Source organism: Muscardinus avellanarius, assembly GCF_963383645.1.
Source record: "Muscardinus avellanarius genome assembly, chromosome: 5".
In the NCBI taxonomy this organism is placed as follows: domain Eukaryota; kingdom Metazoa; phylum Chordata; class Mammalia; order Rodentia; family Gliridae; genus Muscardinus; species Muscardinus avellanarius.
The window spans coordinates 6,236,216-6,256,078 of NC_137790.1; the positions used below are offsets into that span (position 1 = coordinate 6,236,216).

General features: G+C 40.8%; 1 protein-coding gene across 1 annotated transcript in view; it reads left to right on the forward strand.

Annotated features, from left to right (window-relative positions):
- The window catches only part of BRWD1 (bromodomain and WD repeat domain containing 1), a gene marked incomplete at both ends in the record, with an annotated part of 111,250 nt that overhangs the window by 54,744 nt on the left and 36,643 nt on the right, over positions 1 to 19,863 (forward strand). Inside the window, 10 exons of the mRNA XM_080696450.1 lie at positions 1,185 to 1,374; positions 4,695 to 4,820; positions 4,916 to 5,023; positions 6,760 to 6,884; positions 8,403 to 8,485; positions 9,633 to 9,744; positions 12,160 to 12,221; positions 16,738 to 16,893; positions 17,296 to 17,416; positions 19,354 to 19,479. Coding sequence (XP_080552576.1) covers positions 1,185 to 1,374; positions 4,695 to 4,820; positions 4,916 to 5,023; positions 6,760 to 6,884; positions 8,403 to 8,485; positions 9,633 to 9,744; positions 12,160 to 12,221; positions 16,738 to 16,893; positions 17,296 to 17,416; positions 19,354 to 19,479 — 1,209 coding nt within the window. The remainder of the gene's footprint in view (positions 1 to 1,184; positions 1,375 to 4,694; positions 4,821 to 4,915; positions 5,024 to 6,759; positions 6,885 to 8,402; positions 8,486 to 9,632; positions 9,745 to 12,159; positions 12,222 to 16,737; positions 16,894 to 17,295; positions 17,417 to 19,353; positions 19,480 to 19,863) is intronic.

A 19,863-nucleotide genomic window follows, 5' to 3' on the forward strand; every position in this document is an offset into this window, starting at 1 on the left:
GAGTGTGCAGGCAGTTGGTAATGGTAAGTGCATTCACTGTTCATCAAACTCCAGAACCCCGTTAGTCTTGCAGAACTGAAACTGTATACCCACTAAATAGTTCCCCACGCCACTCCTCTCCCCATCTCATGGCAGCCACTCTTCTGCTATGTGTGTCTTTATTCATTGTACTTTATTTAAACTTTTATTGAGTTTTATCTGTATACGGCAGTTCTTAGACTATTTGTTTATGGAACTGGGAATTGAGGTCAGGGCCTCATGCGTGTTGGTAGGGAGCCTACCATCAAGCTGTAACCTAGCCCTCTTATAATTTTTATAAACAGCTATTTTAATAATAAATACCCTTTAGACAGGTGTTTTCAAATTATTTATTTATCTTATGGTACTAGGGATTGAGCCCTGGGGCATTTACCTCTAAGCCACACACTAAGCCCTATTTTATGTTTAGTTTGAAACAGTCTTATTAGGTTGATGAGAGTCTTATTTGCTGAGGCTGGGTTTGAACCTGTGATTCTCCTGTCTCAGCCTCCCAATTTCTAGGATGACAGGCGTGTGTCACCATGCCCTGTTTGAAAAGACCCCTGGAAATCGAGAAGTGTGTGTTTGAATCTGGGCCAAGGATGGCCCAGTTAGAGACTTTGATCATCCTTTTCTGTTTTGGGAAGCTGATTTTCATCCAGTTGCTGGTTTCCTCATTTACTTTCCAGGGTGTGGCTGAGATTATTGGCTCCTTGGCCCCCACTTGGACAGGTGCTTTCTTTTGGTTTCTCAGTGTATCCATTGTGGCTTGTTGTTCCAGTTAAAATGACTAGTCTGTACCTTATAGCTTGGCCTCTTGCAGCAGCACAGTAGGGGCTCCTCTTCGAGTTTTGTATGGTCTTTACTATTTGCTTAACTTTATCTTCATTTTTCTGGAAGTGGTCTTATTTTAAGCTCTCAGTGATAGTATAATTAAGCAAACAGAAAAGATTCTGCAGGCCCACATCAGGGAGGATGTGTCTCTGCCATGACCTTTGGTGACTCTAGTCTTGGCTGGTACAGTGGGCGGCATGCTCAGGTTAAGTCTGGCCGAGCTCTCCCTTCTGTCTTTCTCCACTCTCCCTTCCCCTCAGCATCTCATGATTAGTTTGCTGTTAGTGCTTAGATTCTGGTCTCATGCAACTTGAAACATTTTCCTCTTCCAGTGACTCTTCATCTAGATACTCTGACTGGATAGCAGATGCAGGAATCAATTTGCAGCCTCCATTGCGAGCATCATGTCGTCGACGAATCACCAGATTTTGTAGTAGTTCAGAAGATGAAATGTCTGCTGACAACTTATCCCCTCCAAAAAGAAGACGGAAGAGAAGGAAAGAAAGTAAGCCTAGAAGAGAGGTAAGAAAGCATATTTTTAATAGTAACATGTATTTACGTTTTTATAGACACGTTGTTTTCCATATTTAGTAACCAGAAATCTCTGGGAAATTGGAACTTCCATTTTTCTTTCTTTTTGGTAGTGCTGGGGATGAAACCCAGGAACGTCATGCATACAGGGCACGTACTTTACCCCTAAGCTACATTACCTGCCCATATCTCATTATTAACAGTGTTAAGTGAGTAGAATTCAAATGTAAAAAGTAAACCTATTCTGAAAAAAGCTACTTTAATTTTTGTGTGTACTGGGGATTCAGCCCAGGGACATTTTACCTCTGAGCTATATCCCCAGCTCTATTTTATTTTTTTTTATTTTTTATGGTTTAATTAATTAATTGTGATACTGGGGTGGAATCCAGGGGCTTTTCTTCCAGACCATTTTCTTCCAGACCATTTTTTATACTTTTTTTGGAAACAGGGTCTCACTAAGTTGCTGAGAGCCTCACTAAGTAGCTGAGGCTGGCTTCGAACCTGTGTGTTCCTCCTGTCTCAGCCTCCCAAGCGCGGGGATTACAAGCGTGCATCACCACGCCTGGCTGCTTATTATTTTTTTTTATTTTGAAACAGGATCGTGCTAGGTTGATAAGTCTCACTTGTTGCTGAGATTGTCCTTGAATCTTCGATTCTCCTGTCTGAGTTGTCCTTCTCTCTCATTAACTCTCTGAGAAATGGGCTTGACTCTTAAACTTTTCCAGATCTAAAACTTGTAGGGAAAGCTTAATGTTGTTCAAAATGCTACCATAATAACTCCTGTCAATTTCAGCAACAAAAATAGACCTCAGGGCATTTTAAGGCACTATGTTTTGATATGTCTGTTACTGCCACTTTGCTGGTTTTTATTTTTTTATTTTATTTTACTTTTTTTTTTGTTGTTGTTTTTTGGTGGTACTGGGGTTCCTGGAAACCCTTCTACCTCCGGGCTACACTCCCAAACCTATTTTTGTACTTTTTATTTTGGAAACAGGGTCTCTTAAGCCAGCACGGATGGCTTCGAACCTGTGCGATCCTCCTGTCTCTGCCTTCCAAGCGTGGGGATTACAAGTCTGGCCACTTTGCTATATTTAATCTAAAAGTTCTTTCCTCATTTGTTAGTAATATTTACAATTGTTACATAGCCACTATTTTATTATAGTTACAGTGTACATAGGCATTTCATGTAGGTGTAAGTGTGTGTTTATGTATTGTATTGGGCCTTGAACCTGGGGCTTTCTACCTCTGAGCTATATTCGCAGTCCTTTTTAGGTTTTTATTTGAAACAGGGACTTGCTAGGTTGTTCAGTGTAACTAAGTTGCTAAGGCTGTTGTCCAACCTGCCAGTCCTCCTTTCTCAGCCTGATAGGCATATGGGAGCTTTTTTTCAAGCAGTACTAGGGATTGAACCCAGGTCCTCACAAGCAGCATGTGGTAGGCAGGTGCTCGGCCACTGTGTGACTTCCCTACCCTGATTGTCATTATTTAAAGATGCTAAGTCTGAGCTGTATGTGGTGGCCATGCTTGTAATCCTAGTACTTAGGAGACAGGAGGATCCAGATTTGCAGGCAGGCTCAGCTCCTTAGTGAGGCCCTCTGCAACTTAGCGAGACCTTGTTTCAAAATAAAGAATAAAAAATAGGGCTGGGGGTATAGCTCGGAGGTAGAATGCCCTGGCTCCCATCCCTAGTACCGCAAAAAAAAAAAAAAAAAAAAAAAAAATTAAAAAAGTGTTAAGTCTGTTTTACTCTAGGGTAGAGTAGGGTAATTTTAGGGTCACAGAGTGCCCTAAATTAAGGTGTGTATAAGAACCAGCATCCCCTCATGGTCTGGTGGTTAGGGTATGTGGGAGCTGTGGTTAGGGTTAGGGTTACCTGGGGGGCTGTGGCTCACAAGCTTGCAGGCACGTTTTGCTGGGCTTGGAGGCTAGATTGTGCTCTCCCCATTGTGCTTGTGGCTCTCGGTGTGGCTTCGGTTCCTTGCCCCATGCTCTCCCAGCGCTGGCTGCTAAGTGTCCCCGAGAGGTGATGGTTATTCTCCAGCAGTAAGAGTGGAGAATCAGCCCTAAGGCCCTTTACTGTCTAGCCCGATGATACACGTCGCGCTTTACTACTTTCTACTACTATCTTTACTACTATCTACTCTAAGTGCTTGAAATAAATTATTTTCTTAATTGGTTTAGCAGCCTGATGTCTGGAAAAGTAACCCCCACTTTGTTTCAAATATAGAATGCTGACTCAGACACCTGGCTGTTTCCTATCCCTAATCAGTCACAAAGGTAGACCTTCATGAACTCTATAATGTAATAAAGCAAAAGTGACTTCATCTGTCAACATGCAGTACCAAGCCAACAAAGCCAAAAAGTGCACTAATAAGGTGGGAGCTGGATTACGTAAAACAAGGGTCCATATCCTCCTATATAAGGCAGTAATGAAAACAGCCTGCAATCACGTGGGTCGAGACGATTCTGGTGCGCAGGTAAATCCGTGAACTGACTAGGAACGAACGACTGGAAAATGTCTTCTCCTAACATAATGCCCGTCCTTTCAGGTTGAGCTGCTTCCAGTTTCTTATAGACCTCTTGGGTTTATCTACTACATCCTTACTGTACTGCCATTAACTTAGAAGCTGGGCCTGTCCAGCCCGCCTTTTAACCCTCTCTAGCAGTATACTCGATGCATTAAACAGAGGCATCTTTTACCAGCATTCTGCACTCGAAGGCAGCATATGAAGAAGCAGCAGTTGGTCTCCAGTGAGATACCTCTCATGTCACATTCTCTCAGAAAGGGAGCAGTTAACTAACTACTCCTTCCTCATAGGAAACTCAGTGGTTGTAAAAATTTCTGTCCAGTTTCATAACATTTCAATACTTACTAACCCCAAAGACCCACACGCCATGCAGTTGTGGCATTTTCAGAATAAGCACACTCAGGAGAGACGCCGTGTTTAGGATGAAGTGAGTCGGATCATACTTTGTAAAACACTTGCCAGAAAATATAGAATAATTGGAGAGATTGTGAAAACCTTGCGTGAAGATGTAAACTGTACTCCATAGGCCAATTGTTCCAATGAGTTAGGAGCCTCGCTTCACCCCGGAGTTTCAAAAGGCGTTCCTTTCACCGCATGCAAAAATACATACACGCCCTCGGCTGTTCATTACGCGGGCATTTGGGTGGACTTCGCCGTGGGCAACTCCAACATTCCTGTGTGCTCCGCCGCCGGCTCCCGGCCGCCCACACCGTGTGGCGAAGGCTCCGGCACCTGCCCGCCCTTTTCTTTGTGATTGAACTTTGTTCTCTTTTCCCTTGGTAGAGTTTGCGGAGGATGACTCCCACAGAGCTGGCAAATATGGAACATCTATATGAATTTCACCCTCCAGTTTGGATTACTGACACTGCTCTTCGAAAGTCTCCCTTTGTTCCTCAAATGGGTGATGAAGTGAGAATTCTAAAATTTAAAAACAGGAATATAAGCAAAATTTCTGTTGCCTGTTAGCTTTCTATTAAGTGTAAATGTCTCCTTCCTTTGTGTAGGTTATCTATTTTCGACAGGGACATGAAGCTTACATTGAAGCCGTCAGGAGAAACAACATTTATGAACTGAAGCCCAGCAAGGAGCCATGGAGGAGAATGGATCTCAGGGTAGGCCAGGGCCTCACTAAGTCAGTAGAACTATCAAGTGTCCGCGCAAAGGAGAGTTACGTTTAAGATCCGCCACATTTCATTTCTCTCATTTAAAAAGATCCGTTTTTATCTGTGAACTCTTTAGACCCTGTTAGGTGGTTTTCCAGTAGATAGTGTTTCTATACTGTTAGCTGGCAGTGTACAAGTACAATGTGAGACCCAGCAACACAGTCTCAAGAAGGCAGTGTGTAGCATTGTGTATTATTGGCCTTAAATATTTATACACATGGCATTTTTCAAAGAATTAATTTAAAACAATAAAATTGGAAGGAACTTTAACCTTATACATAATAAAACCAATCAGTAATTACCTTTCCACAATTTTTCTTGTTTTGGTTAAAGAATTGATACATTTGAGCAAGTAGCAAAGACTGATTTGTTAAGTTGTTCAGATTGTTGCCAGAATATGTGGTGCGGTCCACACTTTCTGGAGGGCACTTTGGGGATAGAAATTGAAGCTGAAAAATTTCTAGGCCTTTTACATTAATGACTTTACTTCTGGTAGTCTAGGAAGAAAGCAGAAGTGCTTGTATATTTATGAAGAATACAATGCTTTCTCATCATTTGATGGTACATTTTCATAATGTATTAATAAGAGGAAAATTGGGATGTCAGATTCTGTTTTTGATTAAAGCAAGATTTTATTGACTACATTTGTAACCAAAAGAAAAATATTAACATGTCAATGATGATTATCCATGGAGTAGCATTGTATTTTTATGTCTTGATACTTTTCATAACTTAGAAAATGCAGAAAACTATTTTAGCAAAGATAACTATTCTTCATACTTGGAGTCAACCTTGTGGCTTTGTTCTATGCATTTGGCCTTATATAATCTGGAAGTTCATGTTTCTATTACAGGGCACCTAAGTGTAGTTATTCTTCATTATTCATGGAGTCGGTGTTTGCAGATCACAGCCTTTCCCATGTTGAGAGTCCTAGAGTCCCAGAGTCAGTTCTTGTGGAGCTCTGTCATTCTGCACACCTGCAGTAGTGGCAGGATAATTTGAATTGCCTGATGAGCCTGCTCCTAGTTGAATGTGAACAAGCCGTAGACTTCAACTCCCCCTCCGCCAGTACTGGAGATTGAAACTAGGGGCATTCTACCTCCCAAGCTACAGCCCTAATTTTTATTATTTTATTTGAAACAGAGTCTCACTGAGTTGCAGAGGGCCTCACCAGCAGCTGAGGCTATCCGCGAACCATGATCCTTCTGTCTCAGCCTTACAAGTACTGGGATTACAAGTGTGCGCCACCACGCCTGGCTAATACCTAGTTTTTGAAGGATAATTATGAATAAGCCAAATGCTTACACATTTTGATTGCATAATTCAAACTTATATAAGTAAAAATGTGTATACAAATTAGACAGCTTGAAGAAACTGTTAGACTGTTAATAATGGTTGTCTTTAAAGAGTGAGTTATTTGTGTTTTAATTATTAAATTTTTATAGTGTATTTCTTGGAGTCAGTATACTGACTTTCTAAAGCTGACTATATTTCTTATATTAGAAGCTGTATAAAATGTCTTTGTGCAATATGGAAATTAGCTAAAATGATTGCATTTAAAGGTAAATTGAACTTGTTTGCTGGTTTGGTAGCTGAAGTGATAAGTTTGCTGAATTCAGCATTATATGGACAATTACATTATTGACTGCTTTATTTTAACCATTTTTTTAAAATGTCTGTTAAAGGATCAAGAATTAGTTAAAATAGTTGGAATACGATATGAGGTTGGGCCCCCTACGCTCTGTTGCCTCAAACTAGGATTTATAGATCCAGCAACTGGAAGATTGATGGATAAATCTTTCTCTATTAGGTATGTATAGATTTTTTTTTTTTTTTTGTGAACCCAGGGGCCCTCTACCTCTGGGCTACACTCCCAGACCTATTTTATATTTTATTTGGAGACAGGGTCTCTTAAGCCAGCTAAGGCTGGCTTCAAACCTGCGTGATCCTCCTGTCTCAGCCTCCTAAGCCCAGGGATTATAAGCGTGCGCCACCACGCCCGGCTTGTATTGTATGGTTAATTCTTAATGGAATTATTTGGATTTAGGTTTTCCCATCTTGGTGATTATTGTGCCCTTACCCTCCGTGTGTGTGTGTGTGTGTGTGTGTGTGTGTGTGTGTGTGTGTGTGTGTGTGTGTTCCTGGGATGGAGCCCAGGGCACTCTACTTCTAAGCACACCCCAGCCCTATTTTAATTTATTTATTATTATTTATTTATTTAGTTTACCTTTTTTCGGGTCTGGGGATGAAACCCAGGGACATTCAACCTCCGAGCTACACCCCCTGCCCTATTTTTTATTCTTTATTTTGAAACAGGGTCTCACTAAGTTGCGGAGGGCCTCACTAAGTAGCTGAGGTGGTCTGCAAACCACGATCCTCCAGTCTTGCCTCCCAAATGCTGGGATTACAAGCGTGTGCCACCATGCCCAGCCCCTATTTTTTTTTTATTACTGAAACTGGGTCTCACTAAGTTGTAGAGGGCCTAAGTTTCTGGAGCTGGCCTTGAATTTGCGATTCTCTTTTCCCAGCCTCCTAAGTACTGGGATTACAGGTGTGTACCAACATGCCTGGTTCTGTCTGTAGGGTATCTAGTGGAGTCTTGTGGACATCCTAAGATGAGGGTTGAATTTTGATGGATGGAACCCACAATCAGTATTATAAGTCTATTGGGTAGGCATGGCAGTCTGTTTTATATGGTTTTCTGTTACATTCTTGAGAAGTCGGACCTGTCTTGCAAATTGTTTCTGCTTTTATTTTTGAGAGATTTTTAGAGTGGATAATTTGCTCTACCGTGTTGTTCATTGTGATAACCGCTAATCATGTGTGGCTCTTGAGCCCTGGGAATGTGGCGAATTCCAATTGTGTGTGTCAAGTGTACCTGCTGGGGTTGGTTGGTTTGTTAGTCTGTTTTTGTGGTACTGGGGATGGGCCTTCTACCTCTGGGTTACACTCCCAGATCTACTTTATACTTTCATTTAGAAACAGGGTCTCACTGAGGCTGGCTTCGAGCCCGCGTGATCCTCCTGTCTGAGCCTCCCAAGTACCGGGATTACAAGCATGTGCCACCACGCCTAGCTTACCTTATGTATTTTGAAGACTAGAAATGAAGAAAAGGAATGTAAAATGCAGTTTTATATACTGCATTATTAATATTTAAGAAATGAGGGGTTAAATAAAATCCACTATTAGAGGGTTATTGTTACTGTTTTGAAATACAGCTAGTGAGAAGTTTAGAATTCACACATAGCTCCTATGTGTTTCTTTTGTATATATAATGTTGCTGTCAGCCATATCCTATTATAGGTAATTATTTTTTAATTTTCTTTAGATATCATGATATGCCAGATGTTATTGACTTTCTTGTGTTGCGTCAATTTTATGATGAAGCAAGACAGAGAAATTGGCAGCCTTGTAAGTCTGTCCTTATTGAGTTTATATGGCTTTAAAAATTTTGTATTTTGTTGATTTACCTTTTTTGTCTGTGGCACACTTAATTATGGTATGAATAAACACACTCAAAAGAAACATTAAGTGATCTTTTAATTATATTTTGCTTTGGTCATATTATTAATTGGTACTGACTCTTTTAGTGTAACAGTGATATACAATAATTATTGTCTCAGAATCTAAAATGATCAAAAGATTGGAAATAACTTCAAAATTCACACCAAAAATATTTTGGCAAGAAAATTTCGATCAATGATATAACAACTTAGTCTTAAATGGGGATGACTTGATGAAACCAGTTCTTTAAGAAGTAAAGAATTTAGCCAGGTGTGGTGGTGTGTGCTTGTAATCCCAGCATTTGAGAGACTGAGATAGGAGAATCAAGGTTCGAGCACAGCCTCAGCTACTTAGGCCCTTTGCAACTCAGGGAGACCCTCACTGAGAGAGCCTCACTAAGTTGCTGAGGCTGGCCACGAACCTGTGATCCTCCCGAGAGGTCTTAGTCTCCCAAGTATTGGGATTACAAGTGTGCGCCAGCACACCAAATAAGGAGTATTCTCTTCTTTAGACTGTGTAGGTCATTCATCTCAAAATATAATTGGTGAATGTGATTTCACAGATGCACATATTTTACTGCTAAGTATCCAGTGCCATCTCTAGAACTCAAGTGTTGAGTTTGGCTTTTTTATTTTGGTACCATGAATCAAACTCAAGGATACTTTATCTCCAAGCTATACCTCAACCCTTTCTCCTCCCCTTTTTGTAATTTTTTATTTTGAAACGGGGTCTCACTAAGTTGCAGAGGGCCTCAATAAGTAGCTGAGGCTGGCTGAGAACCTGCAGTCCTCCTTTCTCAGCCTCCCAAGTACCAGAAGAGTGTGCGCCACCGCTCCTGGCTGTTGTGTTATATTGTATGGCCATTTATCTTGAGCACACTGAGGAGTGTAGTATCTCTTCTTAACATATTTTATCACTGAAGATTGAGCAGCTTGGAAGGATAGCTCATCAAAATAAAATTATACTTTGCTGTTTTGTCTATAGTATGCTATAGAGAAAAAATGTCATTAATGTTACCAATGAAAGGCCTCAGACTTGGCCATTTCTCTTGTAGGTGACCGATTCCGATCTATCATCGATGATGCGTGGTGGTTTGGAACAGTGTTAAGTCAAGAGCCCTATCAGCCACAGTATCCTGATAGTCATTTTCAGTGTTATATTGTTAGGTTTGTATAAGATGAAAACTATTTGTCTACAATTATGGCATGTTGTATGAATTACACATTTCATGTTATGTATAGTTTTGTCATTTAATCATGTCAGTCTGACCTCTGAAATGTCTCACAGACATATCTTTTCAGTTGACTAATACCAGTGTTGCTTCATGTTCTGCTTGCTTCTTGGGGGTTATTTTTGTAGCCTCCTAATCTATTTTTTTCCCCCAGAACTTGGAATTGAACCCAGGGGCACTCTACCACTGAGCTACACCCCTAGCTTGCTTTATTTATTTATTTATTTATTTATTTATTTATTTATTTATAAATCGATTCTCACTAAGTTGTGGAGAACCTCACTAAGTAGCTGAGTCTGGCCATGAACCTGTGATCCTTCTGTCTCAGCCTCCCAAGTACTGGGATTATGAGCGTGTGCCACCACACCCAGCTCTCTTCCTGCTTGGTTTACCTAATATTGTTAGGGTCACCATTCACAAGTAGATATTTATATAATCTTCCAAGACTCTCAGCCTTTCTCTTGGCTATCGAATAAAAACCACTGGCTGTGGTGTGAAGCCCACATTGTAAAGCTTTTTATTCTTTGCTTACTCTGAGCACAGGTTGTGCAGAATTTCTGGTTTTCTTTTTAGACAAGATATATTCTTTTGCTGTTATTGGAGATTGAACCTAGAGGTATTCTACCTCCTGAGCTATGTCCCTCAGCTCTGTTTTACTTTTTAGTTTGAAATATAGGGTCTCACTATGTTGCTGAGGGTGACCTTGAATCTGTGATCTTCCTGTCTCAGCCTCCCAAGTATTGGGATTACAGGCATGCACCATCATCATGGGCCCTGACCTACATTTTTCTTTTTCTTTTTCTTTTTTGGTACTGAGGATTGAAAGGAACACGCTGCCTTTGAGCTATACCCCTAGCCCTATTTATTATTTATTTAGATATTTATTTACTTATTGCAGTACTGAGGATGGAACCCACGGGCATTCTCCCTCTGACCTACACCCCCAGCCTTAGTTTATATTCTTTATTTTGAAACATGGTCTCATTAAGTTGCGGGGGTGGCCTCACCGAACCTGCAATTCCCTTGTCTCAGCCTCCCAAGTACTGGGATTACGCATGTTTGCCATCACATCCGGCATTAATAATATATTATTCTAAAAATCTTTTTTTTTTTTTTTTGTGGTACTGGCGATGGAACCTAGAGGCATTCTGAGCTATACTTCAGCTCTATTTTTTAATTCTTTATTTTGAAATAGGGTCTCACTGAGTTTCAAAGGACCTCACTTAAGTAGCTGAGGCTGTCCATGAACCGTGATCCTCGGGTCTCAGCTTCTTGAATGCTGGGATTACAAGCATGCGCAAACATGGCCAGCTTCTTCTAAAAATCTTAATGTTTATATTTAAATTTTTCATGTTAAAATGAGTTTTTCATATTTTGTATTCTTTACTTTCATAACAGAAGCCTTGCTTTTTTTATTTGTGTGTGATACAGGGGATGGAACCCAGGGGCCTTCTACCTCCAAGCTACACCTCTAGACCTGTTTTATTTATTTATTTATTTTATTTTATTTATTTATTTTTTTTTGCGGGTTTGGGGATGGAACCCAGGGGCATTCAACCTCTGAGATACACCCCCTGCCCTATTTTTTATTCTTTATTTTGAAACCAGGTCTCACTGAATTGCAGAGGACCTCACTAAGTAGCTGAGGCTGTCCGCGAACCTCTATCCTCCAGTCTCAGCCTCCCGAATGCTGGGATTACAAGCGTGCGCCACCACGCCTGGCTTGTTTTATTTATTTTTATTTTTTATTTTTTGCAGTACTGGGGATGAAACCCAGGGGCATTATACCTCTGAGCTACACCCTCAGCCCTATTGTGGGTTGTTTTTTTTTTGTTTTTTTTTTTGTTTGTTTGTTTTTTTTTTGCAGTAATGGATGGAACCCAGAGACCTCTACCTCAGATACGTACCCCCGGCACTATTTTTTTTTTGGGGGGGGGGCAGTACTGGGGACGGAACTCAGAGACATTCTACATCTGAGCTGCACCCTCCAGCCGTATTTTTATATATATTTAAAACAGGGTCTCGCTGAATTGTGAAGGGCCGTGTCACTAAGTAGCTGAGGCTATCTGCGAACCGTGATCCTCCAGTCTCTGCCTTCTTGAATGCTAGTATTACAAGCGTGTGCCCACCTCAAACCTGCTTTATATTTTATTTGGAAACAGGGTCTTGCTAAGTTGCTGACAACCTCACTAAGCTGCTGAGGCTGGCTTCGAACCTGGATCCTCCTGTCTTAGCCTCCCAAGTACTGGGATTACAAGCGTGCGCCACCACACTGACAAAGTCCTTGCTGTTGTGTACAGCTTGTTTTTTATGAACGGCTAACCAAAGTTTTATTGTTTTTTGTAAACAGGTGGGACAATACTGAAATTGAAAAACTTAGCCCTTGGGACATGGAACCAATTCCTGATAATGGTATATATTTTCTAAATAACCGAAATGTTTATCTTTATATTGTTTTATAATTGTATTCAAGTGATTGTAGTGACTCAGAACTTTGTTAGAGGCTGACGAGACTCCCGTGTCTTTCTCGTTTCCTCCTAACTTTAGAATTCAGCTTGGAGCTTGCTGTCATTATCATGTAACCCAATTTAAACCCTTCCTGACCTTCGTGTTGCCCCTCCTTCCTGTGCCTGTCCTTCTTCTATTGCTCTTCCTTTCCTGCGAGGAGAAGATGGCGCGACTTCCCCCTCCGCTTCCTGTCCCCCGCCCTGCTGTTGGATTGTCTGCTCCTTCTTGGAAGCAGCCCGTCCTCTGGTGCGCGCCGTCCCGCTTCCGCCGCCACCGGCACATGGTTTCCTCCTCCTTTCTCTAGTCAAGTGTGGATACTTCTCTTGTACTGTTGGGTTGTCTTTCTGATTGTTTGTTTGTTACTGAGGATAGAGCCCAGGGCCTTGTCTCTGAGCTACACACAGCCCTAGTGTTTTAAACAGGGCATTACGTTGTAGAGGGCCTTGCTATGTTGCCGTGGCTGGCCGCAGACCTGCAATGCTGTCTCAGCCGCTCAAGTACTAGGGTTACGGCGTGCACCACCATTCCTGGAAGTTGTCTTTATTGCATATTTTAGATTCTGAATTATTTCCCTCTTAACCACTTTTTTCTTTTTTCTTTTGTGGTACTGGGGATGGAACCCAGGGGCATTCTACCTTCAAGCTACATGCCAGCCCTATTTTAAGTCTTTATTTTGAAACGGTCTCACTGAGTTGCAAAGGGCCTCACTAAGTAGCTGAGGCTGTCTTCCAGCTGCGATCCTTCTTTCTCAGCCTCCCGGATGCTGGGGTGACTAGCGTGCGGCACCACGCCGGGCTTGCTCATCCCTTTTGAAAGACTACCATATATCTCTTTCCTCTGGATTTGGATTACCAAGCTTTTTAAATTATTCTTCTTTTTGTGGGTCTGGGGATGGAACCCAGGGGCATCTGACCTCTAAGCTACACCACCTGCCCTATTTTGTTTCTTTATTTTGAAACAGGGTCTCACTGAGTTGCAAAGGGCCTCACTAAGTAGCTGAGGCTGGCCGTGAACCTATGGTCTCAGCCTCCCGAATGCTGGGATTACAAGCGTGCGCTACCACTTCCAGCTCCAATCTTTCTTTTATCGTTAGTATTTACTGAACTTAATAAGGGTCATGTCCTTCCAGAACTTATGTTTTATTCCTTGTCATATCACAACAGTGGTACCAGTTTGCATTCCCAAACATAGTATGTGTATTCTGGTTTTCCTCATATCTGAGCAACATTTTTTTTTTTTAGTTATATCTTCTTTTCATTTGCTTATTGGTCATTTCTGGATCTTCTTTGGAGAAATATTCATCCAGACTCAGTGTGCTCGTTTTTAAATTGGGTTATCCATGATTTCTACTGTTCCTTACTGTCTGATTCTGTGAAAATTCTTTTGTTCTACTATATTGTCTTTTCATTGTTTGATTTTGTATAGTTTCCATTGTCATGTCTTTAAGTTTATTAATTTTTATATATATATATATTACTGACTTGGGGATAGAACCCATGGGCATTCTATTTCTGAGCTATACCCCAGCCCTCTTTTTATTTTTAATTTGAAACGGGGTCTCACTGAGTTGCAGAGGGCCTCACTAAGTAGCTGAGGCTGGCCGTGAACTGTGATCCTCCTGTGTGTCTACCTCCCAAATGCTGGGATGACAGGCGTGCCCACCCCCACTGGCTTGTTGGGTGCTATATATTTTTATATTCCTGTCCTTTTTTTCCGTGACACAGTTAAATTAGTTTTGTTCATTGAGATGGGAGCAATGCCGAGCCTGGAGCTAAGTATTTCGCATTAAGGCACGGCCCTTTCTATGGGTCAGTCCAGTGCTCTGTGAATCAGGAAGTGTTCCAGTCTGGCTGGTGAGAAACGGGTGTGGTTTCTGGCTCTCGAGTGGCATGCCTCACTCTTCCCAATCTTTCATTTGCCTCTTTCCTTGGCCTCCTGACATTTTTCTCACCTATAGGGTGATCTGTATTAAACACAGTACTTGTACGTGAGCTTGTGGCCGTGCTCTCCTCTCGGTCCTCTGTGCTGGGAACTGCTTCTGCCTGCTGCCTCAGGTGGGCCCTCGCCCCACCTGGCTCCTCTCTGCACAGGGGGTCCTGTTCTTTCGCGGCAAGCTGGTACAGTCATGGGACTCAACTAATTGGATTTTTCTCTCTGTGTAATTCTTGTCCTTTGTCTAATGCACATTGTGTTGAAAATCTTTGTTTTTATACTTGGTCTGCATTTTTTTGTAGTCTGCGTGCTATATGTAGTATTTGTTCTATCTTGTCCAGAAACAGATCCTAGTTAACTACTGAGTACCTGGCTATGCTAGGAAGTATTTTAACCACCCTAAGAGGTAGAAACTTTATTAACCCTCTTTAGCAAGTAGATACATTGAGACACAAGTTAAAATCTTGCCTGGTGTCCTGGTTTCCAGGTGGTGTAGATGTGACTTGGATTCAGATTCCCAGTTAGGTAATGATTTTTGTGTGGTCTTTGTTTTCTGCTCATCCAACCTCTTTAGTTTTCCTTTGGATAAAACATTGAAAGTATGACTCTGGAATAGATTGTAAATACAATAATTTTGGCTTTTTGGAGCGGTAAGATATCTTTTTTCCCCAACTTCTTGATTATGCAGAAAAGAAAATTGAAATAATTTTTTTTGTAAGATCATTAAATGGAATAATTTGTCCTTTATACATTTACAGTTTTTCTTCTTGTAGCTAATAGTAAGACTATTTGAAACTTGGTTCTCATAGATCAGAGCCTCAAAGTTAAGAGTATTCACAAAAAAATTAAGCAACTGAAACTATATAAGACATATATGTAGGAATTTTAACTGATAGATATTTTTTGTTGTTAGTACTGGGGATTAAATCCAGGGACATTCTACCCTCCAAGCTATACTCCGGCCCTGTTTTATTCTTGATTTTGAAACGGTCTCCTAAGTTGCAGAGGGCCTCACAAAGTTGTTGAGGCTGTCCTTGAACCAGCGATCCTCGTGTTTTAGCCTCCTCAGTACTTAAAATCATGTGCCAGCACACCCAACTTAACATATGAGTTAAAAGTTTTAACACTTACATATATAGATATATTTTGTGTGTGTGTGGGGGGGGTACTGGGGTGGGACCCAGGGGCTTTTCTACCTCTGGTCTACACTCCCAGACCTATTTTATACTTTATTTGGAGACAGGGTCTCACTAAGTTGCTGAGAGCCTCACTAAGTTGCTGAGGCTGGCTTCGAACCTTTGGAATTCTCCTGTTTCAGCCTCCCAAGCACGGGGATTACAAGCATGCACCACCACACCTAGCACAGATTTTTTTTTTTTTTTTTTTTGCGGGTCTGGGGATGGAACCCAGGGGCATTCGACCTCCGAGCTACACCCCCTGGCCTATTTTTTATTCTTTATTTTGAAACTGGGTCTCACTGAGTTGCAAAGGGCCTCACTAAGTAGCTGAGGCTGTCCGCAAACCACGATCTTCCAGGTCTCAGCCTCCCGAATGCTGGGATTACAAGCGTGCGCCACCACGCCCGGCTGCACAGATATATTTTCAAAAAGAAAAATTTCCATAAGCATTCCATTTACTGTTTATTTAACTTAAAAGCTGTGTTATGGTGATGCTCTTCCTGAGTTTTTTTGCCCCCTTTTGGAAGAGTGCTAGGAATAAATAGCACACTGACATTGCTTCTCTGTGGATTAGAATGTAGGTTTAATAAGCGAAAACATTTTGGGCTTTATTTTTATTTTAGAAGTTAAAACATTTTTCTCTGCTTTCTTTGTACTCCTTTATATCCCATTTGTCATGTTGGGGTTTATTTTACCCTGTTTTTTGGTTTTTTAAAAGTTACTTTTGAGCTTAAAACTTTTTTAAAACTTTTACTCAGGAGCTTCCATTGTCTTTTCAGAAATTTCTGGGTCTGAGCCAGGCGTGTCGCGCACGCTTGTAATCCCTGCGCTTGGGAGGCTGAGACTGGAAGATCGTACAGGTTCGAAGCCAGGCTCAGCTGGCTTAAGAGACCCTGTTTCCAAATATAAAAATAGGTTTGGGAGTGTAGACCAGAGGTTCCATCCCCAGTACCAACAAAAAAGAAAAAGAAAAAAAATTTCTGGGTCTGTTTACCCCTTTGAAGAAACACTGGGATTGTTTCTTGTTTTAAATGATTGAGCTTGTTTTAAATTTGAATAGGTAGATTGTGCTTATAGCTTAATGCAGCTTTATTATAGCTTAAATGTAGAATAGGTAGTTGTGCTTATACCTGAGTCTAAACACCTGGGTAGTCGCAATGAGTTTTTAAAGGTTGCAGATTTGAACGTGATTTTTAACTGTGGAGGTATAACCTAGTTAATGGGCTTTGAAAGTTGAATTTCATTACATAATACATTTGTCTTTTGGTGTTGATTATTTTCCCTCTTTTCTTTTTAAATGGGATTCATAGTTGATCCACCTGAAGAATTAGGAGCGAGTATTTCTGTCACAGCAGATGAGCTCGAGAAATTGCTCTATAAACCACAAGAAGGGGAATGGGGTCAGAAGTCACGAGATGAAGAATGTGACCGGATTATCAGTGGAATAGATCAACTTTTGAATCTGGGTAAGTTGTTTTATTTATTCTTAGGTTTTCCATAAAAGTATTTAAAAATAGCATAATTTTGAAGTTGTGGTCTTTCTCTCTCTCTCTATCCCTTTTTTTTGGTGGTACTGGGGTTCCTAGAAACCTTTCTACCCCCGGGCTACACTCCCAGACCTATTTTTTATACTTTTTTATTTGGAAACAGGGTCTCTTAAGCCAGCGCGGCTGGTTTCGAACCTGTGCGCTCCTCCTGTCTCCGCCTCCCAAGCACAGGGATTACAAGCGTACGCCACCACGCCCGGCGTGTTCTTTACGGTTTCTTTTTGTTGCTTTTGCTTTGTAATGTTGAAGAGCTCTGTGATCGGTGGAAATATCACTTAGCAGTAAGAGATATGGTGATAAAATTCCTCTCTTCCCTAACAGATATAGCAGCAGCTTTTGCAGGCCCGGTTGATCTGTGTACATATCCGAAGTACTGTACTGTAGTAGCTTATCCAACTGATCTTTACACCATTCGAATGAGACTTGTTAATCGATTTTACAGGTTAGTAGTGAACTTTCAAACTAAAATAAAAGCGTGTTGGCTGTACTAAGGCAAACTAATTGGCATTAAGTGGTTGATAGTACCTGCAATGAGATTTGGGAGCCAATTAACATTTTTTGTTTTATTTTTCTCTTTGATTAAATGTTGTGTTAGATGCCTTTGGGTAGAGCCAGGCATAAGATAGAATACCACATTTCAATCTCAGTCTTTAGTGATGGGTTTTTCATAGAATTAAATGTAAGAAGGTTCATATTTGTTTTTGATTTCATGTTAAGGCTGTTCTTTAATTGCTTTATTTAAAAGTAAAATTCAAGCTGAGCTTGGTGGTGTATGCCTGTAATTTCAGTACTTGAAAGGCTGAGATAGAATTGTAGCTTCAAAGCCAGCCTAAGCAATTTAGTGAGACTCTGTTTTCAGATAAGATATAAAATAGGTTAATACAGGTTACCTTTGTAGTTCAGAAGTAGAATGCCTCCGGGTTCAATCCCCAGCACCACACACAATAAAAGAAAAAAAGTTAAAAAAAAAAGTAAAATTTAGAATTTGATCTTTAATGAGAAATTATTTCCCAGAGATATTTACTTTTTATTTATTTATTTATTTTTTTATGTGGCTCTGGAGATGGAACCCAGGGGCATTCTACCTCCAAACTACACTCCCTGCCCTGTTTTTTATTCTTTATTTTGAAACAGAGTCTCACTAAGTTATCGAGGGCCTCACTAAGTAGCTGAGGTCATCTGCAAACCATGATCCTCCAGTCTCGCCTCCCAACTGTGATTACAAGCATGCGCCACCACACCCGGTTTATATTTGGCTTTTATAGTGCAGCTCTTAAAATGTTTCTATTCCTGACGATTTTTAATATAGCTGATGGCATTTTATTCTTTGTAAGTCTATCATTTGGAGAAATGATCACCAAAGGCCTTGAGTCCATAGCTGGTGTGCCTTATGTCTAGCTACACTTTGGAATGTGCATCTGAATCTGAGACCACTTTGCCAGTTGAAAGGAAAACTGGCATTTTTTTTCATTTGAGTGTGTTTGTGTGGGGGGGTGCAATGCTGGGAATTGAACCCAGGGACATTCTACCTCTGAGCTATACCCCTAGCCTGATTTTTTATTTTATCCATCCATCCATTCATGCTGGGGATGGAACCTAGGGACATCTACTTCTGAGCTATATCCCCAGCCTAATTTTTTATTCTTTTTTTAAAATAAGGTCTCACTAAGTAGCTGAGGCTACCTGGGAACCTGTGATCCTTCTGTCTCAGCCTCCTAGGTACTGGGATTACAAGTGTTTGCCACCACACCCGGCTTATTTTTTATTTTTGGAACAAGGCCTCACTAAGTTGCAGAGGGCCTCACTAAGTAGCTGTGATCCTCCTGGCCTTTCTTAATCCTATGCCACCATGCCCAACCTTCATTGAGTTTCGGATGGTACCTCTAGGCCTGGTGAAAAGGGAGCTTGCTTTGTTGGTTTTCCTGTATGTGATTCAGTAGTCTTTTTAGATTTTTTTTTTTCTTTTTTGCGGTACTGGGGATGAAACCCAGGGGGCATTTTCCCTCTGAGCTACACCCCCAGCCCTATTTTTTTTTTATTCTTTATTTTGAAACAGGGTCTCGCTGGGTTGCAAAGGGCCTCACTAAGTAGCTGAGGCTGGCTGCGTACCACAGTCCTCCTGTCTCAGCCTCCCAAATGCTGGGATTACAAGCATGCGCCACCACGCCCAGCTTTGTTAAGATTTTGATCCTTAAGTTATTTTCTGCATTTCGGTGTCCAGTCACATTGCTGATGGCTGATCAAGCTGTAGCATTAGAAGTTATTATTTCAACTTTGTACTTAAGGTTTCATTACTATGTCATATTGTTAACATGCTGAATTTTTTACTTGGTTTCTGTTTTTGTTTTTTAAGCCTAACTTGCCTGCTTTATTTTGAAGGAGGCTGTCTGCGTTAATTTGGGAAGTCCGATACATAGAGCACAATGCCAGAACATTTAACGAACCTGAGAGTGTAATCGCAAGATCTGCTAAGAAGATAACTGACCAGCTTTTAAAGTTTATTAAGTATGTGATCTTATGTTGTGTAAAAGTTACTTTGCACATTACAGATTACTTACAGCCACCTAGCTTTCATTTTTTACTCTCATTTATACTTCCATAATGTTTTACTTTAGATTTCTTTACATATTATAATTTTAGTAAAGTAGTAAGAAATGAAACAATTATTTTTTCTACTTTTTTAAAATTTGAAATAAGTTTATGCCATACACAGTAGTTGCCACTACCCTTCATCTTGTTTCTCCTTTGTTAAACTTTTACATAACTTGGTTATGCCTATAAAATGTTGAAAAGCCTCTGTCCAACAGGATTTTTGAAGTGCACAATTTATTTGGATTTCCCATCAGTGTCAACGTAGGATCTTCATACATTGAGGGTTCACCAGTCTGT